A 25,702-nucleotide genomic window follows, 5' to 3' on the forward strand; every position below is an offset into this window, starting at 1 on the left:
CTTGGCTGTTGCATAGTCCTTGCAGTTTCACCAAAGCCAAGAATGATCTGTTATCCGATTGCAAGTTATCACAGAGGTGAGGTGGATGGAGGGAAAACTTAAATTTGTTCGCGTTAAGCAGTAAACTAAAAAAAAAAGCAGTTTTTTTGTATGGGGCTCAGTTTAGGACAAATTAAATGCTATTTAATGTGAGGCTTAATTGAACTACTGCAAACAGTAATTGTGATTTACTCTGCTGAACACAGGATGTTGATGTCAATTGAACAAAATAACATACAAAGCCGTAACCCATTTTGCTGATAACATTTTTAAACCTCAAAGAACAAGCAGGAAAATGTTGAACCATGTGGGTAGCAAAAACTTCATATAAAGGCAGGAATTTGAGGGATCAGAGGTCTTCTGAATGTATCAAGGGGAGATAAGAATGTGACCTATTAACTGCCACAAATAACTATGCTTTAGAAACTTTCAGGTGACCTGGCTGGTCAGAATATCACACTGCAGTCAGAGAGCAGGAATCTTCAGGCAGAATCTAAATCAGCAACATCAACTGGTAGGTTTTGGACTGGGGCGACAGGGTGGGCTGCAGTTAGAGACCGCAGGAGTTATTTAGATTCTCAGCACGATCAGTTGGACTTCGGACTGGGTCTAGGACTCCGGGAGGTAGTCCTGGTTAGAAGAACCTGCCATGGGACCAAGTTATCCCATTTAGAACATGCCTAAGAATTCACAATGTTGGACATCCTGAAATTACACTGTATTGCACAATGCTCCCAAATGACTGGGAACAGCCAATTCCTGTAGCTGATTGTGATTTGCTTTGCAAATGTAGTGTGAAGAGTATGGTATGTGCTCTCATTACTTATTTGCTTTTTCACAGCCTTTTTCATTCATACCCTGCCCCATAAAATTGAGGGTAATCATCGAAGTATAACCCCAAGTCAATTAAACTTCAGGGATATTAATCTGTCCAGTTTGCAAGCATGAGCGATTGTTTATCAATGTCACCTGTTTTGGTGCAAATGAAAGTGACAAGCGCACTGGAGAGGCGAAAGCTAGACGATCCCCAAAAAGGGAATAGTTTTGCAGACTGCTGTTACGTACAGGGATGAAATCGTCAGATGGGTTCCTCCTGGTGCAGGAAAATGCCCGGCCTCATGTGGCCAGTGTGTGTAGGCAGTTCCTGGATGATGAAGGCATTGATGCCATTGACTGGCCCTCACGTTCCCCAGACCTGAATCCAATCGAGGACCTTTGGGATGTTATATATTGGATCTGCCGCTAAGTTACACCACAGAATGGCCCGGAGCTCACTGATGCCCTGATCCATGTCTGGGAGGAGATCCCCCAGGACACTATCCACCGTCTCATCAGGAGCATGCCCAGACGTTGTCAGGAGTGCATACAGGCATGTGGGGGCAATACACACTACTGAGTCACATCATGAGTTGCCGTGATGAAATTCAAGTTGGAACAGCCTGTAATTTCAATTGTTTACTCACAATTTCAGTGGGAGTTTGAATCCAGCTGGTTGGTGATTTTGGTCCGCTGTTGTGACCATTATGTCATTTTGATCTCCACGAATTACACAATGTACAGTAAAGATTTAGATCTTTAACATATTTAGTTCATCTAGACCTGATGTGAGATTTATGTTGTTGTATTTAAGTGATTCCCTTAATTCTTTTGAACAGTATATATTGCGCTCATATATTTTGAAAATGAACATTTTATTACAAGACCACTGAGGAAAAAGTGCAGACTGTCATCATTTTATGTAAAGCATGATACTTTCCCCTTTGTCTTTGTTATGCTGTAGTTTTGTAAAATTAGGTTACATTTGTTTCTTAACCTGAAGCAGTTTGTTATGACTAGGTGTCAAGAGTTTAGTATAGTGCCACATATTGTAGAACATCATGAAATGTGGTAGATTAATGCCTGTATTGTATAATGACTAAAACTCAACTGTGGTATTCTTTCAATGGCGATGGCTAACGCTTGACACTAGTATAGTGGGTTAGTAGGTAAGCTTTCAGCTATGCAAAACCTGGGTCATGTGACTGTCATTAAAAAAAACAACACTCTCAGTATTTGTTGTATATGCCATTTTTAACCGAAGAACGTACAGGACTGTTAAATGTTTCTGGGAGCTGTTATAAATGTATATAACTCATCTATGAATGTTCATTGGTCTGACACTTCAAAATATTGTAACCTTTTAATATGTTATGAATGGCATAACTTCATAATGTCTTGTATACGTTTGGACAGGATGTGTTTTGGCAACACTAGGCTAAGAAATATGCCTTCTCAAAATTAATGGAAACGCCAGGTGAGATATTCATTAAACTGTATACCAGCTGCTCCTTAACTTGCATGTTGGGGCAAGTTATCCAAGCTGGTGGAGTTCAATACAGAAGAAACATTATAGATTTTTCTTGAATTGCACCATCCACAATGACCAAGGTTATGAATCTGGAAATGTGACGTATGTCATGTCAGTTTTATTGGGTGTAGAATTTAGGTCTGCTCTGGGCAATGGATTAAATTGAGGAGACATTCATATCTTGTCATTATTTTGAGAATGTGTCGTTATAGGCTCGGCAGATTCTAACATATGTATTTGAGAAAACAATACAGTGAGACTGGGATATTCACAAATGTGGAAACATTGCCTTTAAACACAGAACCTTTCCTTTTAAACCCGCGATTGGATTGAATCCCGGCATTAATATTATTCTTTCAATGACGACGACTCAAACAGGGCTGTAATAAAACGGTATTTATTTATTGCATTTTGTGCTGACAAATCTATAAAATGGAACGGGTATCGCCAGAAGCCATCGAGATATTAAGCATTTGAAATGTAAGATAAAACTACCTTTTTTCTCTTTTAATGTACCATGAAACACAATTGATAATACATATTTTATTAATTTAAAATATTGAACTTACACCGACACAAAAAATAAACACCTCAACATTAACTGCATTTGATTTATGTACAGGTAAGCCCCTCCCACCCGACCCCTCAACGTTTACAATTGCACGTTAGTGTGCAAACATCCATCCCCCCAGAGAAATGACATCACAGAGGAACACTACTGCTCTACTAGAATACCTAAACTGTAACAAGGAAGAGGACCAGAAGGTTTGAAGGGGGGAGAAACATGTTCACTATGTGACTAAGAGAGTGGTGTATATATCCTTTATCCATTCCGTTTCCTAACATTATATAAAAAAAAATCTTGCACAGCACCAATGAATTTAAAACAAACCCAAGATATTTATGTTCAGATAATTATTTTTTTTATGTAGAGAGGAATCAGTAGAATTGTTTGTTTTAAAATTGGTTTGAAGCATACTGCTCTTGTGGCTGTATTCTATGAAACTGCAACAGGCATGCTCACACTGGCACCTTTAGCCAGAAGCTTATGGTTCAGACCTGTGTACAGTAAGGTAATTGAAAGTACATAGTGGAGAATGCTGGCATTGTTTGACAAATACTTGTCTTCGTACCGCTGTTTACTCTTTGTTTTACAAAGGTTCATCTCAACAGTTTATTTTTTATAATGTCTTCTTCGTTTGAGAATACTGTAGCTGCCAATTTAAACACCTCCTGGAGCCCTCTGTGTGGGGAATTAAGGCAACAAAAATGTGTCATAAATAATCTGAGTTTGCAGTTAATTCATTAGTGGTATATAATGTAATTTCACAATAAACATTTTCTAGGTAACTGAAATATACTTTGGTAATCCCTTTATCTGCAGATATATAGGTTATTATAGATATATTATATATATATATATATGAAACAATTGGTACAATATGTTGAGTGACCTCTGACAAAGTGAATACAAATATAATCCTGTAACTGATATATTAATTCATCTTGGATTAACAATAACTGACCAGTTTAAATAAAGTATACCAAACACAATCGTTATACATTCAGTGTAAAAACAATATGGTAAAATATATGGTGAAAGAATTGTAGGTCTGTATAGGGCTAGGCGATGTGGCCCTGAATTTTATAGCATGATTTACATTTATTTTTAATTATTTTATTTTCCAGATTTAATAAAACAAGTTGGTTTGGAGCATTTCATCAAATGAGGTAGTCTACTGGAATGCTTTTCAGTTACCAGGTGTATGATACCACACATTTTGGGTTCGATCCAATACCAAGTAATACAGGGCCAGAATCACCAATATCGATATTGATACCAATCCCGATAATTCTTATTAATAAAAGTGGCTTAAGTACTTTCATGTAGGGGAGAGCTTCTTGTAATATCCAGAGCTCTTGGGGAATGTCTATAGTCTATGACAGGTTTGACGTATATTATTTTAAATTCCATATTTAAGATTTCAATGGGCTGAATATGTCTGAATATAGACATACATTTCACATGATGCTCCTCTTTCGTTCAGTCATGGCCCATGGCATTCATGCATGCAATTGGGTTGGATTGGTGGTCGGCACCAGTAGACAGGGTGCTGTGGTGTGCTTTGCGTGCGTGATGTGTATGTTTGTTGTTTGAGCGCACGGTCACAAGTAACAGCAGTGGAGCTAGAGAAGCACTTAATTAAGATGTGTTCACGACAACGGAACATTGTTTGCACAGTGGCAGTTCTACTCTTTGATGAAATGGGTACAACTTAGAAGAGGAAAACTGAAACTGGTATCGATCCTACTGACGCTAGAATTTAGTTTTCTGCTTAGCGGGACGATCATTTGGTTTTCAACAGGACAACGACCCAAACACACCTCCAGACTATGTCCAAAAAGGAGAATGATGGAGTGCTGCATCAAATGACCTTGCCTCATCAATCACCGACCTCAACCCAATTGAGGTGGTTTGGGATGAGTTGGGCAGCAAAATGAAGGAAAACCAGCCAACAAGTGCTCAGCATATGTGGCAATTCATTGTAGACAGTTGGAAAAGCATTCCAGGTGACTACCTAATGAAGCTGGTTGAGAGAATGCCAAGAGTGTACAAAGCTGTCTTCAAGGCAAAGGGTGGCTACTTTGAATAATCTAAAATATAAATGTATTTTGACTGGTTTATCACTTTTTTGGTTACTACATGATTCCATATGTTATTTCGTAATTTTGATAGATATTCCACATTGTAGAATAACAGTTGGCTATATATCATTGTATGTGTTCATAGGTCCTGTGATTCCAGAGTGCGGTAAATAAATCACTGCTTGAATTTTGGTCATGGCATCACTCTTAGGCTGCTTGGTAGTTAACATTTAATTTAGATGATTTTGGGGAAAGCATTTTTATCTAACAGAACCTATTACATAAGCACAATTGCTATTGGCTGCTGAAAGTTATGGGCAAAAGCGGGGTGTGACAAAATCAAAATGAGTGACCGATCTCCAAATAACCTTGCATCAAAGACTGACCCCCCCCCCCCCCCATTACATCTTCAAAACGCAGATTCAGGAGATTCCGAAATACTGATGCATTTTGTTCATGTCCTAAAATTCAACATTTACTTGAAGTGCTACACATGCTACCAGCAAATGTTATGGAGCCGCTAAACATGAAACTACTAACAGCGTTTTTCTTCCTATGACAACTTTTAAGAAAAACGTGGTTACGGAATCAATATACAATTTGATAATGAATGATATTTTATCGCCTAGCCCTATCTTTTAACAATGTGGCCCGCAGAAGTTCAGCAACATAGCATGATTAAAACTTAAAGGCAATGTTCATGCATTAGCAGAAGTGTGTTGATCATTAACGCCGTGCGTTAGCTCAATGAAAATCACCTTTACATTTTGAGCACGCAATGTGCAATGCTCCAATAACCAAGATCGAGTCGGGCCCTTTAAATTATATGAACGTGAAATACTGTAAACCACAAACGATTCAATAATATTCAACACCACACCTTGTTCTGGATAACGTGCATGCGTTGAGTTACACAACAGACCTGGATTAGGGCTCTGCTTGCACAGCACGGACAGAATCGAATACTCAGTCATCACCGATTGGAAATGTACTGCATGAATACGGTCGGTTGGAAAAAAAAGTGTGGAATAGTTAAGACTCTGGGGTCGGTGGGGATCACAGTTCAGTCTTGTTGACTGAAACCACAGTTACGGTGAGCTACCAGGCTATTTGTGGTCAGTTTGTTTTGTCGTTTTGTTTACGTATCTAAAGAGATTACTTGAGGACTGGAGCAGATATGTTTCAGAGCCCTTGATATCCATTTGAGGATAGTAAATAATTCACAATGATCGCCAGCCTATTCGTCTCATGCTACAATTCTGCAGGCGGATGGTTGGCTTAAGGGCTGTTTTCTGTTCTGCCCTAGATAAAGACAGCTTGATCCATTGGTGCTCCCGAGTAACCCTCATACCGTCCAAGCAGAGCCGGCATCAGAAGTGGAAGCGCTTGTTTTCTATTCTTTGATTCAATATTCAGAAATATAATGCAATCACATAGGTATAAGTACAGAGGAGATTTGTGACTGACAGCTGGGGTAGAGGAAGTTTGGGGGGGGGGTAGTTTTGGGGGCGGTTCAACCACACAGATTGAGTGACAAATACAATAACTCGAATATCAACTGTGATTCTTCAAATAGAGTTTGGAGAAGAAAAGAGAAAACAACGAAGCATGCCAAAAGTGTCCTTGCAAATATTTTAAGTGATTGGACGAAAATAAATAAAAATAGGTAGTTGCAGTGAAAAATCGCAGAATAATATCGAAATCTGGTTTTTCTGCCTCTCAAAGATCTAATCCAACTGGATCTGGTACACAATAATACCAACAGAGGAACCTATTAATCAGTGCTTAAAGGGATGGAAAAGATTTTGACAATGAAGCCCTTCACTATATTCCCAGTATTCAGGCGAACTTGTAAATACAGTTTCTATCATTCTGAATCCAGTATGAAGGAAGTTAGAGGTAGTTTTGCAAAAAAAACTAAAACAAAATATAGTATAGATGCTATGGGATGGTCTTGCAGACAGATTAAGTCTAGTATAGGACCAAAAAAATCTAAGTCAACTCCATTGAGGTTGACATTTCCCCCAGACTGCCTTTATTGGTCTGTAAAACCATCCCTATACGTCTACAGGAACAGCTAGCATACCAGCTGTTCCCATTGACTTCCATTCATTGCGTATATGGTAGTTAGCAATTGCATACACGCTAGATTGCAACTTCCTTCAAACTTCAGAGACATAAAAATAGTATCAAAAAGTAAATCTGACTTAGAGTATAAGGGCCTTATGGTCAAAATCCAAAACTGTCCCTTTAAATTGGGCACGTGTGTTTCGTTTAAACCCTGATTATGTCCTCAAACCTTCAATGACTGTTAGCTCAGGATAAAGTGCTTTTCTATCTCAGCCATCACAGATGAGATGAACACAACAGAATTGATCTAAACATTCTGATGAGCAGACCACTGACTGTTAGTTGTCAATGCAATAATGAAAAACTACAATGCAATACAACCAACAAAAAAAATGACTGCAGGTAAAAACAATATTGCACATAATCTTACAAAAAGCTAAGACTTTGTCCATAGTGATAAAACAGTTTATGACAAGGGAACACATCAGTGTTTTTTACTGCAGTGTAGTATACAAAGCAAAAGGAAAATCTCTAAGGCCCATCCATTCTACTAAGACCTCCTAGTACATTACACAACATTAATTTAGCAAGATTTGAAAATAAAGTGAAATACTTTTTTTGTTTGTTTTTGCAAAAAAACTTGTTTTCATTGACTTTAACTATGTAACCACAAGGCGAGCGTTCTCAGGTTCTCTTGTCTGTGACCGAAGTGACATGATTTAGCTTCCATTGAAAAGTGGTTTGTAGGAATTTAGAAGGACATTTTCCGATTGACATCTACAGCATTTACTGGGAATGGTAAACATTAGAAAGAGGCTATAGAAAGAGGAAAGGCCCAGAACCAGCCTTCGGGTTGAACCTAGGCCCTAGCGTTGATGGACTCTCACCTTCCAAACCACTTGCCTTGTACACACATTTAGGTAACCATACCATGTACCACTGTAACAAATATTCCCACAGAAGACCATGCAAATGTTAATTATAAACCACATTGACCATTCAAACAAAATCATTCCCACAATTCCTTTTTTTTTTTTAAACCATATCGGAGACCCTTTTTTTTTTTTCATGAAAAGAATTGAAGGCTCAGTCAATGCCAGTGGGTTGTTTCATGAACCGAGTGCCTTTTGCGTCTATTTGACCGGAAATGTTCAAGAAAGACAATCGGAACAGCCACATACTCTACGCATTTAGAAAAGTTGACATGGGTGTCTTTTCGCAAAATTATCAAATTGTATAATAACAAAATTATAGCTCATATTATTGGAGATTGTATGGTTATAATAAAATGTTGTCTGTTAGTAAAAACTAGCAGTAGTTAATGTATGGGCTACTGATCTACAGGACTGTTACATTACACTCAACATTTCTCTCAAGTTGTAAAACAAACATTTTATCTTTGCTTTCAGTCCAAACAAACCCTTTCTTGCAGTGCTGTTGTCTATTATTCACAATAAAATTGTCAAACTTGTAGTTGGGTTTCTTTAGAATAAATGTATATATAAGAGGATGGAATAATCAAGAGTGCCATTTGAGAAAAGAGAGGAACTTCTTTCTTTTTCTTTTTTTTTCTTTTTTTTTTTACAAATTGCACCCTAATGGTTTAGGTATTGCCTCAAGATACTGTCATATTCACAAGAGTTTCCTTTCGAAGCTGACAATAACTCCTGTCCAGAAAGACTTTCAGGCCAAAAGGTAAAAGCTGGTTTGTCTCCGAGAAGACAAACCATCCACACTGATATGTTTTTCAATATATGCCTACCCTCTTGCTGATATCTTTTGTATATATGTTCCTTTAGACATGTTTATTTACAGTACAAAGAAGTCTGAAAATACTAGCAGCATTCACAACATATGATTCTGACTTCCAAACAACACTTTAAACATAAATACTGTGTTCAATAGCTCTATAAACTAGTTTCATTTGTTGTTAACCTCCCTGTATTTTACATGTGTATATATTATGATTCATAGTTCTACAACAAGTGCAAGTGGTGACCAAAAACAGTTTCTTTCAAAAAAGCAAAATGAAAACATGATGCTAGCTGTCCTTGTTTTCAGGGTGTGATGATATGAATGAATTCCATAGACATAAGAAATCTACATACAAAATATAAGTTTTAAAAAATAAACATGAATACGTGAGACCAAATTTGGACTATTGCACATTCCTTTCAAACTGCACTTTATCCATTTTCTTTTGTTTTAATTACTTGGTAATCCAGTCATTGTCAGGGACATAGGTATTGGCTCAAATCTGCCAAAACCTGTGGATACAAAATCACATATTTGGATTCTACTGCATAGTGTTAAGAATGGGGCGAGATTCAGGACCTTGTCCATTCCATTACTTTGTATCTGTTCAATTGCACGCTAACCCTTTAACATAATGAACAATTTGTACTCTGTAATTTATTCAATATAATTTTTGTTTTAAAAATATTTTTCCTATGGCACATGTAAACATATATAAATTTGTCTAAACAATATATTTTGAGCGATAATTTAAATTATATCTCCATTATATTAAATAAATATGTGTAATTTTTGTCTATAAACATACCAAACAAAAACATTTTCTAGATGGAAAAATAACATGTTAATTTAATGAACTGGTGAATTCATTAAATCACTTGTTGCACAGTTGCGGACAGTGCAGGAGCAGATTACAGTGACAGTTAACAGACTGATAGGAGCCTAAGCCATCCAAAAGCAGTTTTCAGCCGCCCCATTAAGAGAAGGAACATTTTCCCCACTAGAAGCTTTTTAGTAAGTCACAAAAATACTACACTCATACTTAACAACGCGTCAGAGCTTGTACACTATTTACAGTGATCCACACTGGGGTCGAGATCCACACTGGGGTCAAGATCCACACTGGGGTCAAGATCCACACTGGGGTCGAGATCCACACTGGGGTCAAGTGGTCAGGTTTTTGACAATGAAAGTGTCACTGCTCATATCCTCTCCATGGCTCTCAATCTCTGCCTTTCCTCGATTCCTGGTCTATCTTCTATCCAAAGAGGTGAGGAAACATAATGGCTGAAATTGGGGAAAGACAATTCTGAAAGAGGCCCTGATCTCCTGTCAGGTGACCATTTGGCTAAGAACACTCCTCACAGTTTAAGAACAAATTGATATCTAAAACCAAGCTTGTTGTTTTTGGCACTAACAGTGGCTGGAGCTAGAAGAGCCACTTAGCCACTTAGAAATGGGTAAATGGGACAAGTATAAACATTCTGACAGTGCGAGAGCACAGTGACACAAGGTCAGAGTTCACGGAGGCCTGATTTGTTGTCCTCCCCACTTTCTCAGACCGTGGTTCTTTAATTTCTTACCCTGATTCGACAAATGACCATATGTGATCATAACCTCGGGCAGCGGTTCATCTTGACGATGGTCGTCTGTGCTGAACAGTTTTCTGCAGGATCATTTGCGGTACCCATTCTTCGCAGTGGGTCTTTTCAGGGTGATATTCACAACTAGCTACAAAATGTCAGCCTTCGCAGTCCTCCACTGACCACTGTTAAGTCCTGTGGTAGGCTGCTCCTCAGAAAAACGAACCACATTTGGATGAATGAGACTTTTAAACACACACACACACAAACACAAACGCACAGACATCACACTTAACCAATCCCAGCTCAACGAGCCCTCTAACCTTCGACTCTGTAACCGAGCGACTTGACTAATGGTTAGTTGATATCACATAGGGGGCGGAATTGGGCAGTGAAGTCTAGCTGCAAAATATTCAGCAGAAAGCTCTATTTCACAGCATTCTATATCAGAGTACATCCTGATAATTACGCTGGGTGAATTGGAGCTGTAGGTTATTTGGCCGGTGGAGGAGAGGCCCAGTCTCAGAGCCATCTGCCCAGTAGGGTATGTGGTCTGGATCTGAGGCCAACAGAAGCTCTGAGCAGCTTTAGCTCTGAGCAGCTACTGGACCTGAAAAGGCCTGTAAGTGTGTCTGGCCGAGTTCAACACCCGGGGAACACAAGATATTGAAAATACGGGGGGGCGGAATTGGGTGTGTTTTCTGGGGGGGCGGAATTGTGTGTGTTTGTGTGTGAGTGTATATGGGTGTGTGTGTGTGTTTGTGTGTGAGTGTATATGGGTGTGTGTGTGTTTGTGTGTGAGTGTATATGGGTGTGTGTGTGCATACGGCGGGAGAGGTGAGGTGAACTGGGCTCATTGAGTGTAAGGGAATTTCGCACAGAAACAAATGGAGGAGGGTGACTTTGGTGGTGATGGTTATGCGGGCGCTTAGGAGATGTGGTGCCTCGGGGGAGGGGATTAGGGATCTGGGTGTGGAGGGGGAAGGGCTGATCTCTCAAGAGTAGATGGTGATGACTTCGCGACCGCCACCACGAACGAGGAGGACTCTGTTGAGACCCTCCGTCAGGACCTCCAGGAACTCCATGTCTGAGAGAGTGAAAGTTAAGGAGAACAAATAGCAGAGCATGTTTCGACTGCACCAGAACATTTCACTAGGACCCACGTCAATCAAATCAATCACATTTATTAATAAAGCCCTTTTTACAACAGCAGTTGTCACAAAGTGCTTTACAGAGACACCCGGCCTTAAACCCCAAGGAGCAAACAACAGTAGTGTTGAATTTCGTGAATACATTGCCTACGTGAATACATCGCCTACGTGAATACATCGCCTATGTGAATACATCACATACATGAGATTGGTGCCAGTTAGGTGTAGTAGTATGAAAACTTGCATTTGGCTCATATACCTAGCTTGTCTGGCCCCTTCCTCTCTGTATCTCCCATTCAGTAGCCTCTCTCTAACTGTCCTGCCAATAAAGAAATGTGTTAGGGGAAGTCGCCTCACATTTTTTTATTAAGTAATAAGACCAAATGGGGTGTTGCATATTTCCAACATGCCAAAGCCACTGGCTGTCCAGGGACTAATGCGAAATTGCAATTATAAACGTGTTATAACTAATGTTATTAGAGCAGTAGAAAGTGGTATGTCATACTTGTGTTACGGTCTCATATACCACGTATGTCAGCCTATCGGCATTCAGTCTTCAAATCACCTAGTTCTGATATGCAGATTGCCTGGATACAAGCCTTAGCCGTGTTATATTGGCAACAACCCGACATCTTAAGGTTTTAAATCGCCTGGTTTATAAGTAAGATTGACGATATTACATTTTGAAAGTATCTAGTTCAGCCCTAAACTCAACTATTGTACAAATCACACAAAGAGCCTGCAAATACCACCATCAAAAGGTGGTCCTTAGGGAGCTACTTTAACCACGTTTTTTTTTCTGTTTTAGATTTCAGAAAATCTAAATAAACCACCTCAGTTACATCGTGTCAGTGATCTTAACCAGTTTAGCCACTTTGTTATACAAAAGAGAAGCTAACCGGCTAACAGCGTACAACAATGCACGGCTCCTAACATAAGCTAGCTAGCGCAGTCACCTACGTCTATCACAGTAAACAGGTTTTAATGGAGATAGCCCTGCCTTGTTCTTCCCCGTGTCAGTGCAATACCAGTCAGTAAATGTATGTTCCGTACACTCAGCCATCTCACAACAACCTCACAATACAGAAATCGGTTATTTTGTAAGAGTCCAATGGGACCGCTGGTTCGCGCTAAGACTGCGGCCAGGAGTGCTGTTATCAGAGGAAGCTGTAGTACTAGCTGCGGCTTGATGACTTCTGCTTAACTTGGGTACACACAAAAACAATTCTCACAACTTTCTGACTGGCTAATGAAGGCCAAGTTCGAAGGACTCTTCAGTGTGATTTTGGAGGACTTGTCTGGGAACTAGATGCGCGTAGCCCTAAAGCCTTTTGGGATTTGGCTGCCAGTATAAAATCTAACCACTGGATGGCATAGGAGAGGTAGGATCAATTTAAATACACCATAGTGACCTGACTCTTTGTTGGCACTGCCATTATAGATTAACCATTTAGAAATTACAGCATGTAAATACAGTCCCAGCATGTTAGGGGTTCAAATCCCAAGTGATGGAATACAGTGCCCAGAAAAGGAAGTTCACTGTATTCCAACATACCTCCAACTTTCCCCTCTCCATCTACATGTCTAACCTTTATCTGTAAGAAGAAGAAACAATAATCTAATAAAAATGAAATAGACTGTGTACAAATGCATGGACCCGTGAACACACGGACAACACAGTGGACCATCGCTGATGCTAGCTATGTATGGGAAGAGTTGACTCCGCACTAAACTCCCACTTCAGACGATGTCCAACCCTTGGACAATCCCCTAACTCTCCTCTAAACCTGAGTCCTCTCTCAACAACGAACAGCTTGCATGAGGAAACAAGTGTCAGTCTATCCAAATGCCCACTGGAAGCTCCCGGAAAGAGAGAGCGATGGAGGGAAAAGGATACAGTTCTCGTCGCCCGCCCGGTTTTTGGGCGGCCCAGGCATGTTGAGGAGCACTAGCTTGGCCTCCGAGGACTTCTTGACGATGACACCGTTCAGCCTCAGTGCCGTGTGCATGCGCCTCACATTGGACTGGTTTCTGTTCAAGAAAACAAGACGTGTGCTATTAAGCCTCAAACCAGAGGTTGGTTTGTTCATGACGCAGTTTTGTGCTTGTGAGTGCTGTGAACCGCTTTATGTCAGTTAAGCACTGGCTTTACTTAGAAACAAAAAACATAGCCAACCTGCCCCTCGTTATGACCCATCAGGGCTAACCACACCCGAAACCTGCCCCTCGTTATGACTCACCAGGGCAAACCACACCCCAAACCTGCCCCTTGTTATGACTCATCAGGGCTAACCACACCATTCCTCAACTGCCGCTTCTTTTAAGCTTCTTTATTTTCTCAGTTTCAGCTGTTTATTTGTTGAATAATAAAACATCCTCCATCTCTGTGTCCTTGCTCTGTTCTGCCACTATATATATACACATTTCCAGAATTTATATATAAATATTATATATATACAGCTCCGGAAAAAATTAGGAGACCACTGCACCTTTTTCTTTCCTTTCCAAAAAAGTTGATAAGGAAAGTTTTGACCGAGGAACAGAAGCGTTCAATTTGCAGTGGTCTCTTCATTTTAACCTTTCTGTTCTTCACTCAAAACGTTCCTTTTCGATTTTTTTGGAAAGTAAAGAAAAAGGTGCTGTGGTCTCTTAATTTTTTCCGGAGCTGTATATAAATATATATATATATATATATATATATATATATATATATATATTATCTGTGCTCCATCAAAGCTCGATTTACTGAAATACTTACAGGTTTTCCCACTCACTGCCGCATACCAAGGAAAAGAAAACAAGATTAAAGGAGAGAATGCAGAGCACATCAGCATGAGTTCAGTCTATTTAGTCTATTGACTGGAAGGGCTCCATCTTGAAAGGTTAAGCACTAACATAGACACTGTTTTCAGATTGTGTTGACAGTGGCATATTAAAGAAAACACAGAAATCTTGTTTTAGAGAGAACCATCACCTTTAAAGTGTTGAATATCAGCCCCTGAGATAATAAGAAAACTAATTGGGGCTGTTAGGACTCTGAAGGAAACATTAGATTCCATCACAGGGGAGGATGCCCACTGTCGACAATGTCTGGAGCGCCGTGGTTTTCCTCAGAGCTCCTATATCGTTATTGCCCGAAATGCAACTCACGGCTTCATATTAAAGATGTCTTTGATGCCCTCAGGTGTGGAGGCGCCGGGTGGCTTGGCCGGTTCGCCATCCAGCTTTTCTGTCCAGGTCATCTGGACCTGGGCAGACCCTGGCGTCTGGGCCCCCCCTTCGGTGGCCGGGGTCAGGGGAGCAGCCGGGGTGATTGGACTAGCCGGGCCGGTGCTGTCGTGGATGAGCTGAACCTGCGGGGGAGGGGACACGGTGGGACACTGAGACCCGGACACAGCGGGGAGAGACAAGGTGAGGCGAGGCAATTTGGAACCACAGTTTGAGAATGAGGGTTTGAGGAGGGAGAGAGAGAGCGGTTGGTCATCTAGTGTGGCTCAATGTAGAGTCTGTCTGAAAATAAACTTTTGACTGAATATGTGGTGTGCCCACTGTACAATGATGTTTAATGAGAGGCTGGAAACTCAGATAATACAAAAACACATTGCCATTCCTATAATATCAAATGAAACACTTCATCATTATTTTAACAGGTAGGTATGGCTAAGAACACATTCCTATTTTCCACAATGAACAGGGAGCAATCTGAATTCACTGCCTCAAAAACGGTATATTTTTCAGCTTGCCCTTTCAGGGATTAGAACAAGCGACCTTCGGTTTACTGGTCCCATACACTTCACCACTAGACTAGCCCGCCTCCACATAAAAAGCCCTTCCTGAAAGTGGGTGACCCCCTAGGTCCACACCATTGGTTCACATCCTCCAGCCTGGTCCCCCAAAAGGGACACTGGCCGAGTGAGGCTGGAGGTGTAACAATCCTGTTGACCTCTAAATGTCGACACCTGTGGTTCACAGCCTCAGTCCTCTAGCCAAAGCACTTAGTGCTTGTCCGCAGTTTTTCCCACAGCATAAAACCACTACCCTGGGATCAAAACGCCTGACCTCCGAATGTTTCAACACCTCACACCATAACCCTCACATGTCGACAGCTCAGTCCGGTCTGAACTCCGGCATTAATAATAGCTGCTCTCCCTGAGAGTAGTCAGCGGGCAGAGACACTACACGCTTTGTTCAGTTTTCTTTAAACAGCATCGCAGACCACCAACAGCCTCGTGGCCTTGTAGAATTAAGTATTAATGAAATAGCAGGACGGTAACCGTGCCGACCTCTTCCTCCGGTTTCTCCTCGGCCTTGCTGCTCGCTCCTGGCTGTTCCTCGGTAACACTCAGATGGGTTGTCACCGCCGCCGGGTTCTTACGCCGGATTGATCCGCGGGATGAGTCTGTGATGCTCTGGATCTACAGAAGGAAGACATGGGGGGGGGGCTGAAGGACGCGGCCGTTTTCCATTACCGACCCAAGCCCAACCGCACCGGTCTGGCCCGGTTACGACTGGTTATGCATCCATTCTGGTTCCTGGAACCCCGCTGGAGTATTGAGAAGGCAAAGCGAAAAGCACTCGAGACAAAACAGTCAGGGGGGATTTTTACCAACAGGTTGTTTGAAACGGGAACCACCTCTGAGGTTCTGCTGTGGTAGCGCTTCTATCTCTGCACGTAGCCACCTACCTCTCGCTCGCGCTCGGTCTTGGTCAGGTTGATCTGCTTGAGGATCTGCGAGCGTTGCTCCATCACCAGAGTCTTCTCATAGGTGTAGGCTGAGATGTCGCTGTCGTGCTAGGAGAGGAGATGGCCTGGCTTAGTGCAGCATTGGATAGAGGTCAGGTAGTAGGGACGCTTGTTTACGGGGGTTTCAGGGGGTTTAGGTCGGGGTTTCAGGGGGTTTAGGTCAGGGTTTCAGGGGGTTTAGGTCAGGGTTTCAGCGGGTTTAGGTCAGGGTTTCAGGGTGTTTAGGTCAGGGTTTCAGGGGGTTTAGGTCAGGGTTTCAGGGTGTTTAGGTCGGGGTTTCAGCGGGTTTAGGTCAGGGTTTCAGGGTGTTTAGGTCAGGGTTTCAGGGTGTTTAGGTCAGGGTTTCAGGGGGTTTAGGTCAGGGTTTCAGGGTGTTTAGGTCAGGGTTTCAGGGGATTTAGGTCAGGGTTTCAGCGGGTTTAGGTCAGGGTTTCAGGGTGTTTAGGTCAGGGTTTCAGGGTGTTTAGGTCAGGGTTTCAGGGGGTTTAGGTCAGGGTTTCAGGGGGTTTAGGTCAGGGTTTCAGGGGATTTAGGTCAGGGTTTCAGGGGATTTAGGTCAGGGTTTCAGGGGGTTTAGGTCAGGGTTTCAGGGGGTTTAGGTCAGGGTTTCAGGGGGTTTAGGTCGGGGTTTCAGGGTGTTTAGGTCAGGGTTTCAGGGGGTTTAGGTCAGGGTTTCAGGGGGTTTAGATCAGTCTACATGTTGGAAGATGCTGTTTTTGTGTCAAGGTCTTGGAGACGTACCATTTCCACGACTTCAACCTCAGCGTCGATACGCAGGTGGTACAGGAACGTGGTCAGGTCTTTCTTCATCTGGATGCTGTTGTCGTCCATCTGAGCTACGGTGAAGATGCGCATCTTGCACTTCCTCCACACCTATGGGTGAAGAAGACCGTGGTTGTAGTTTAATGAGTAATGTCTGTTGAGGAAGACAGGAAGTGTATTTCGGGGAGTGTTTTAGATATATCTGATTTTAGGATAGAAAGCCATGTCTCCAAAAAGTTTTTGGAGTTTATCCTCGTTAAAGAGACCTCCCAACACGTTGTGTTGTAGCCATATTTAAAAGTTTGTCATCGTTAAATAGACCTCCCAACACGTTGTAGTCATATTTAGGAGTCTTTTGTTAACAGAAGCTCCTAGCACACCTTTGTGCAATAGTGTGTCTTATGGTATACTTAGAAGACTTTTTGACCAGTTGGGATGACGTTGAATCATGTTGGTGTGTAACCATATTTTGTATTGTAACTTTATTACTTGATTGGAATAAATTGTATTACTTTGGAATATAGATGACTACGGCCATTGTGGGCATCCCTGAGTTCTGGGTTTCTGACCAGTCTGGATGGATCCAGAAACACGTCATTTAAATGTCAGGCTCGTGACAAGAGATGCAGCAAACCTTTACTAAGGACTTCCAACATGCGATCATTTACGATAGCATTTAGTTACTACAATATGGAGACAGATTATACATTTATATTTATTCATCACTAAGGTTACGTTCCCTTGCACTCCTTTGGCCGACCTTGTGCTGGCGCAGAAGGAAGGGCAGCAGCATCAGCATGCCTCCGTCATGGACGATCCACCACACGTCGATGTGGCCCTCGGAGAAACGTTCCCCGTTGGATGGGAAGGCAGCAATGTTCTTAGGCACCAGCAGGGCCAGATGGGCGGCTGTCGTCTCCCTTACCAGCTCTACAGGGCAAAGGGGGGGCATCAGATCGCTCAAAAATCCTTCATGGAGAACCTCAAGAGTCGTGTGTACCAAAAAACGCAGGAATACAAGGATTATTTCTATTGGTATGTCTACAACCTCCCCCCAATGATCCTGTTTTCTGGGACTTGTCATTCGTCATTTTACAGTACCCAGAATTCGAATTTAAATGAAAATGGCAAAAAATGTGATGAATAAGTCCCCTCTACATTGGCCTCCCTCTACCTCCATCAATCAACCAGGCACACTTCTTACAAACAAATGCATCTGAAGGAGCTCAACGGTATGAGGGAAAGAAGATTACGCTGCAGTTACATACAAAACCTAGTCAACCTTTCAACGCTGACCCCCTCAGTAACCCACCAATGAAGTCTCTCCAGGTCTGGTGGTCGTCAGACTGCTTCCAGTTGCGTGGCCAGCTGACCAGCACGGTGTTGTGCATGAGGCCGCCCAGCCCGCTGGCCTGGAGCAGGTGGGACGTGGCGTCACGCATGTTGGACGAGATGGTGACCTGGCAGAAGCCTTTGACTTTCTCCGTCTCCATCAGCTTCCTCAGAGACTGGAGGTGGGAGGGACGAATGGAGGAGGAGAGGAGGGGGAATGGAAGTGGGAGGGATGAATGGAGGAGTAGAGGAGGGAGAATGGTAGTGGGAGGGACGAATGGAGGAGGAGAGGAGGGAGAATGGAAGTGGGAGGGACGAATGGAGGAGGAGAGGAGGGGGAATGGAAGTGGGAGGGACGAATGGAGGAGTAGAGGAGGGAGAATGGTAGTGGGAGGGACAAATGGAGGAGTAGAGGAGGGAGAATGGAAGTGGGAGGGACGAATGGAGGAGTAGAGGAGGGAGAATGGTAGTGGGAGGGACGAATGGAGGAGGAGAGGAGGGAGAATGGTAGTGGGAGGGACGAATGGAGGAGTAGAGGAGGGAGAATGGAAGTGGGAGGAACGAATGGAGGAGGAGAGGAGGAAGAATGGAAGTGGGAGGGACGAATGGAGGAGTAGAGGAGGGAGAATGGAAGTGGGAGGGACGAATGGAGGAGGAGAGATGGGGAAGAGGGAGATAAATGTATGAATATTATTTATTTTTTTAATAGCAGTGGGCGGGAATCGAACCCGCCGACGCAGCAGTAAGAGTGCATCGCAGGCAGTGACGACCACTGCAACGTGAGTGCCTGGCAAGTGTGAGGTCGGGGAGTGGGGGGGGGGGGGGGGCGTCTAACCTGTTCTGCCCGCTGGGCCTGGGGATGGTTCTCTAGGTAGGTGCCCTCCAGTGCTGTGCCAACGATGGTCAGCCCCTTGCCCGCTTTCAGCTGGTTGGTCAGTGAGAGCAGGCGAGGTTGCTCCACGTTCTGCTCCGCGTCCGTACTGACCAAGACCAGCAGCTGAGGCCTGGAGGGGGGGGGGGGGGGGGGGGGGGGGGGGGGGGGGGGGGGGGGGGGGGGGGGGGGGGGGGGGGGGGGGGGGGGGCGGGGGGGGGGGGGGGGGGGGGAGGTGGCAGGAGGAAAGGAAGAGAGGAGAAGCAAGGAGGTAAGGAAGGATGAGAGATTGTGGGAAGGAAAGAAAGTGGGAATAGGACAAAGGGTTTCAACGTGTTGCTATGGCAATACATAAAGGTGTACTTCGGTCACACCAGGGAGGCGTTTGGAACCAAGTGTGCAGAGTGTTGCGCCGGAATCTAAGCGATGGAAACGGGAAGAAATGTCACAAGGTAGAACAGTGCAGAGGCAGTGGGAAACAGTAAAATATACAACAGAAGAGAGAGAAAGAGAGCACGAGAGGGAACTGAGGTTATCAGGAGTCTAGCGAAACAATCACAGTCTGTCAGATGACAGCGGTCACCGCCAGAAGTTAATTACACAAAAGCACTCCACATTCGCCGACAGGCCTTTATTTCCACGGCAATTACATTACACGAAATTGCCTGTATGGCTAATTTGATTGCGTGGGTTTACCTAGGTACACTGTGTGTGTAAGTGGGTAAGTGTGTGTGTGTGTGTTACCTCCAGTTCTTAGTGTGCGGTGGCCCCTCCTCCAGCCTCATCAGAGCGTAGCGGGCAGCGCTCAGAGAAATGCCTCGTATTCCGTCACCCCACTCTTTCTCAGCCCTGTCACACAACCAGACACAAACATCACGTCGAAACCAACGCTTTGGCACAGATGCGGTAAGTGGCGCCGTGCATCTCAGTGAAATTCCAAACGACAACGCCGGCACGCGGTTGTTTCTTTCAGATTCTGCCGTGCGGTCTGTATCAGTGGAACGGCGATCCTTTAAACACCCTCGCACGCCTCTTCGCCCGTGGACTGAATGCTAAGTCGCTGTCAGACAAACCCTGTTTAGATACTCAGCTCGCCTTGTCACTGGAAACCATCGCTTCAGGCCTACAAACCGTTACACAAAACGTGCAGTAACAATGGAAGCCCTAAACCCTACATTTCTCCTGGCCCGCTTGAATGACGGCTGAAAGGATTCATAATCTATCCCAGTAATATGACACACACATGCATACATACATTGCATACATACATACAGACACACACACACACACTACCACACACAGCAAATCCAATCAGTTCCAGGGGTCATGCTCCACTCACCCGTGAAACTCGATATACTTGTAGATACTGCTGGCGATCACCATGGCAACGATGGCATAGAACCAGGAACAGATGAACATGAGTGACAGACACAGACTCATCCCCAGGAAGGAGAGGGCCCTGCAAGTAGGAGATACGCCGAAACAGAGCGGAGATTAGATACACACGTAGTCGCAGACAATCCATGCAACGGTGTACAAAAACACACATGCATGCCTGAGCGCACACACACACACACGTGTTCGGGACTCACCAGTGGTAGAACTTGAAGCGCGGCCTCCAGTTAGGAGTCCTCAGAAGGGTCTGCAAGGCACAGGCCAGGTTGACAAACATGTAGCACATCAGGAAGAACCTGAAGAACAGGAACCAAGCCTTCAGACTCAGACACAATATCATCTAGCACATCAGGAAGAACCTGAAGAACAGGAACCAAGCCTTCAGACTCAGACACAATATCATCTAGCACATCAGGAAGAACCTGAAGAACAGGAACCAAGCCTTCAGATTCAGACACAATATCATCTAGCACATCAGGAAGAACCTGAAGAACAGGAACCAAGCCTTCAGACTCAGACACAATATCATCTAGCACATCAGGAAGAACCTGAAGAACAGGAACCAAGCCTTCAGACTCAGACACAATATCATCTAGCACATCAGGAAGAACCTGAAGAACAGGAACCAAGCCTTCCGACTCAGACACAATATCATCTAGCACATCAGGAAGAACCTGAAGAACAGGAACCAAGCCTTCAGACTCAGACACAATATCATCTAGCACATCAGGAAGAACCTGAAGAACAGGAACCAAGCCTTCCGACTCAGACACAATATCATCTAGCACATCAGGAAGAACCTGAAGAACAGGAACCAAGCCTTCAGACATAAAAATATTTTTATTTTATATTTTATTTCCAAGCAAAATTAACGATGACTGATGTTAGTGTGTCATCGGCAGGGAGAAGGTAGGTTGTTAGGAACAAAATTAGGAAAACTGGCCTTCCTACTGTATATGTGATCAAATTAATGTTCAGAGGGACAATTACACATATGTTAACCCCAATGACACACTAAATGGGCTTTCCAATAGTAATGTAATCTGACTAGGATAAATATAAGCCTTAGTTGTAGGTTGTATGAACTAGAGTTTTCCTGGCCAAATCTCTAGAGGCCATATGACCCACGCTTTTTCCTGACCAACTCAATAATTACTGCAGGAACCAGAGATATTCCTGGCCAACCTGATATAACCCCCTGGTCTGTGATAGGGAAAAACTCCTGGTCTGTGATAGGGAAAAACTCCTGGTCTGTGATAGGGAAAAACTCCTGGCCTGTGTTTGGGAATAACTCCTGGTCTGTCACTCACATGGAGAGGATGGGGGCAACAGCATCCAGGGAGGCTATGAGGATCCCCGTCTCACAGATACAAGCAGTCAACAGCAGGGCCCAGGTGGGTTCTCCATTGGCCTTCCCATGGCCAAACACCTGCAGGATACACTGACATGTTAGAACCAAACACCACCAGGACACACTGACATGTTAGAACCAAACACCTGTAGGACACCCTAACATGTTAGAACCAAACACCAGCAGGACACACTGACATGTTAGGACGAAACACCTGTAGGATACACTGACATGTTAGAACCAAACACCAGCAGGAAACACTGACATGTTAGAACCAAACACCAGCAGGACACACTGACATGTTAGGACGAAACACCTGTAGGATACACTGACATGTTAGGACAAAACACCTGTAGGATACACTGACATGTTAGAACCAAACACCAGCAGGAAACACTGACATGTTAGAACCAAACACCAGCAGGACACACTGACATGTTAGGACGAAACACCTGTTGGATACACTGACATGATAGAACAGGGACCAAACACCAACAGGACTCAATGACATGTTCAATCAATCAATCAAAATTTATTTATAAAGCGCTTTTTACAACAGCAGTTGTCACAAAGTGCTTTACAGAGACACCCGGCCTTAAACCCCAAGGAGCAAACAACAGTAGTGTTGAATTTCAGTGGCTAGGAAAAACTCCCTAAGAAGGTCGAATTTTAGGAAGAAACCTAGAGAGGACCCAGGCTCAGAGGGGTGACCAGTCCTCTTCTGGCTGTGCCGGGTGAGATATTAAGAGTCCAATTGGAATAATAAATAAATTTCTCTTGGCTAAATCCAGAGTATATTTGATTTTAGACTAGGTCAGAAGTATGACCAAGTGGACACGGACAGGAACAGCAACGGTCCCCCCAAACCAGGTAATCCGCAGGTGTGGACCAGGACCTCATCTCCTTCTAAAATTTAAAATTGGAGGAAACTGAGAAAAGTTAGTAGTACATCCCTCATGTCCCCCAGCACAATAATATAGCAGCGTAACACCTTGGAAACTGAGACGGGGGGGTCCGGTGACACTGTGGCCCTACCCGGGGGAGGCCCCGGACAGGGCCCAACAGGCAGGAAATCAATCCAACCACATTGCCAGGCATCAACCAAAGGGACACTCACCAACCGCAACCCCCCTGAATGAGGGCCGAGTATTGCTAGTAGCGTACAGCCCAACTGCACAAGTGCGCAATAGAGAGTCAACAACAAGCCAGTGACTCTTCCCCCGAAGGGCATTGGAGGGAGGGCATCCCAGTGGCGACGAGAGCCCACCTGGCAAGACAGCAAGGGTGGACAGTATCAAGCCTACTGGTCACCTTCACGCCCCCGGGCCAGGCTACACCTAATTATAAACCGTGCTGTAGAGATGAGTTTTTAGTAGACACTTGAAAGTTTGCACTGAGTTTGCATTTCTAACCTTAATTGGCAGATCATTCCACAGGAGTGGAGCTCTATGAGAAAAGGCCCTGCCGCCAATTGTTTGTTTAGAAATTCTAGGTACAATTAAAAGGCCTGCGTCTTGCGATCTAAGGTTACGTGTAGGTATATATGGCTGGATCATTTCAGCAAGGTAAGTAGGAGCAAGTCCATGTATTGATTTATAGGTTAAGAGTAAAACCTTAAAATCAGCCGGTGCTGCATGTTAGAACCAAACACCTGTAGGATACACTGACATGTTAGAACCAAACACCTGAGGAACACTGATCTGTAAGAACCAAACACCTGCTGGACACAGTAATATGATATAACAGGACACAGACATGTTATAACAGGGAACACTGACTTGTCATAACAGAACAAACCAACATGTTATAACAGGACACCATGACATTAATAGGAAACAAAGACATTTTATAACACTGACGTTATAAATGTGAATCTTGATCTTGTCCACATTAAAATCTGTCCCACATTTTAAGACGTGATCTGATTGCTTGGTGATATTCCCAACTTATCCTGCAGGTCATGTTGTATCTGGATTCATTCAAATTAAACTGGCTTCTAAAATCACTGATTGATAAGCTAAGGCATCAATATTTGTCTAAAAAAATTATTATCGGTTATTCTGAAAAGATATATGTGGAATCATCAGCATTCAAATTGGGGCCTGGGTATCTGGTCACAATTAGGACACAGTGGATGAATAAGGAGGTTTGTACCGCTTCCAACGATAGCCCAATCAGAATGTGGACTGGGTCAGGGCGGGCAAAAAAATTATAGGTTATAAACGAGCCTTCATTGAGGTGCGTTTTTCGGAGGTCTGTTGGACTTGGAATTGATTACATTTTCTGGCTGTCAAGATTTGTACTCGACCAGGTTTTATACCTGCTATGTTAACAAACCAACATGACATAGTCTAAGATGTTGACAGGATGACTGAGACTGACCCGTAGGATGGGCACAACACCGTCCCGGGAGATGGCTTGCATGAGGCGGGGGGCGCCAGTCAAGCTCTGAAGCCCCGCTCCACAGGTGGAGAAGAAGGAGCCAATCACGATCACCCACGGGGACGGCCAGGCCAAGGTACCAATGACAAGGTTGCCATTGACGCCCTCCCCAAACCTGATGGACATGACACACAGCCAATTAGAAACGGAGCGTCAGTCCACAAGCAGAAAACGGATAACTGTTAGGCTTCGTGGACTGCTACTGCAGTAGAAATTAGTTGTTTTCTGATTCACAATTTTTTTTCCTGATGCACCTTCCCTTAAATGTGATCCATGTTGAAGAAATATTTCAAATAAAAAATAATTATAATTGACCAGAAAAATATGTAAGAAATATTTTAACAACTGCAGAAATTTCTACTTGTTACTTACTTGTCCCTTAGTACTACTCCTTCGATACAGGCGCCGAACAGGATCACAGCGGACATGTCTGTAAGGTCACTTTAAGGAAAACCAAGGGACAAAGCGACACGCAGCAATACAGCATCTTCGCAATTTCAGCGATGTACGTCCACGGTGCTGCATTGTCTTGCTTGGGCAAGTGCCACATGCCGTTGTTGTTGAGTGTGTTTGGATGCATTACAATTAGGGCTGACAAAATTAACGCGTTAACGCTTGCGATTAATGAAAAATGCATAATGCTGTTATTTCTTTTGTCGTCGTTAACAAATTATTTTTTTGAGCCTCAGAACCATAGTTAGTGCTTGACTTGAGCGAGAGCTGTCACATATTCATTTGCAACAGTATACGGTAACTTCACTTGGCACTTGACTTGTGCTGGAGTGGTCGAGAGAGCTTCGCATTAGCTTTTTTTTTCTTGTTCCAATATAATATGTTTACTCGCCACTTGTCTGGGAATCCTGCCGTTTAAAGGAGCACTTATGTATTCAACGATGGCATGCCATTCATGTGTGAATGTGTTGTCACAGCACCATAGTACTCACACGTTAGGACACAGTCTGCGCTGTTCCAACAGCCATGCCTCTCCTCTGTCCCTCCTCTGATCCGAATCCACCTGTTAATCTTGCTTTTAGCATGGTAAGTTATTTTATGTTGTTTGTAGCCGAAACTAGACATTAATTTCAACACCAGTCACATTTCCACTAAAACATAATAAAAGCATAACTAACAACTTCTATGTTGAGCATAAATAAATGACATATCGGATCCTGATTAATGTTTGTGGATAAACATCTCTGGCTACCTTGCTGACC

The 25,702-nt window shown here is 43.3% G+C and overlaps 1 protein-coding gene across 3 annotated transcripts in view; it reads right to left on the reverse strand.

Annotated features, from left to right (window-relative positions):
• Positions 1-6,650: 6,650 nt before the first annotated feature.
• Positions 6,651-25,702, reverse strand: part of slc12a5a (solute carrier family 12 member 5a) — a 142,615-nt gene continuing 123,563 nt past the window's right edge. For 2 of the 3 annotated variants that reach the window (XM_029114087.2, XM_029114089.2), the window contains exons 11-26: positions 24,861-24,918; positions 24,429-24,603; positions 22,006-22,124; positions 20,893-20,991; positions 20,640-20,759; positions 20,045-20,149; positions 19,265-19,433; positions 18,410-18,605; positions 17,858-18,027; positions 17,077-17,208; positions 16,276-16,383; positions 15,875-16,006; positions 14,742-14,971; positions 14,350-14,364; positions 13,489-13,622; positions 6,651-11,527 (exon numbers count right to left, since the gene is read on the reverse strand). In XM_029114087.2, coding sequence (XP_028969920.2) covers positions 11,436-11,527; positions 13,489-13,622; positions 14,350-14,364; positions 14,742-14,971; positions 15,875-16,006; positions 16,276-16,383; positions 17,077-17,208; positions 17,858-18,027; positions 18,410-18,605; positions 19,265-19,433; positions 20,045-20,149; positions 20,640-20,759; positions 20,893-20,991; positions 22,006-22,124; positions 24,429-24,603; positions 24,861-24,918 — 2,054 coding nt within the window. In that variant the 3' untranslated portion in view covers positions 6,651-11,435. The remainder of the gene's footprint in view (positions 11,528-13,488; positions 13,623-14,349; positions 14,365-14,741; positions 14,972-15,874; positions 16,007-16,275; positions 16,384-17,076; positions 17,209-17,857; positions 18,028-18,409; positions 18,606-19,264; positions 19,434-20,044; positions 20,150-20,639; positions 20,760-20,892; positions 20,992-22,005; positions 22,125-24,428; positions 24,604-24,860; positions 24,919-25,702) is intronic. The other variant, XM_029114088.2, reaches the window with a different exon arrangement.

The sequence above is a fragment of the Esox lucius genome, chromosome 17, assembly GCF_011004845.1.
Source record: "Esox lucius isolate fEsoLuc1 chromosome 17, fEsoLuc1.pri, whole genome shotgun sequence".
Lineage (NCBI taxonomy): Eukaryota > Metazoa > Chordata > Actinopteri > Esociformes > Esocidae > Esox > Esox lucius.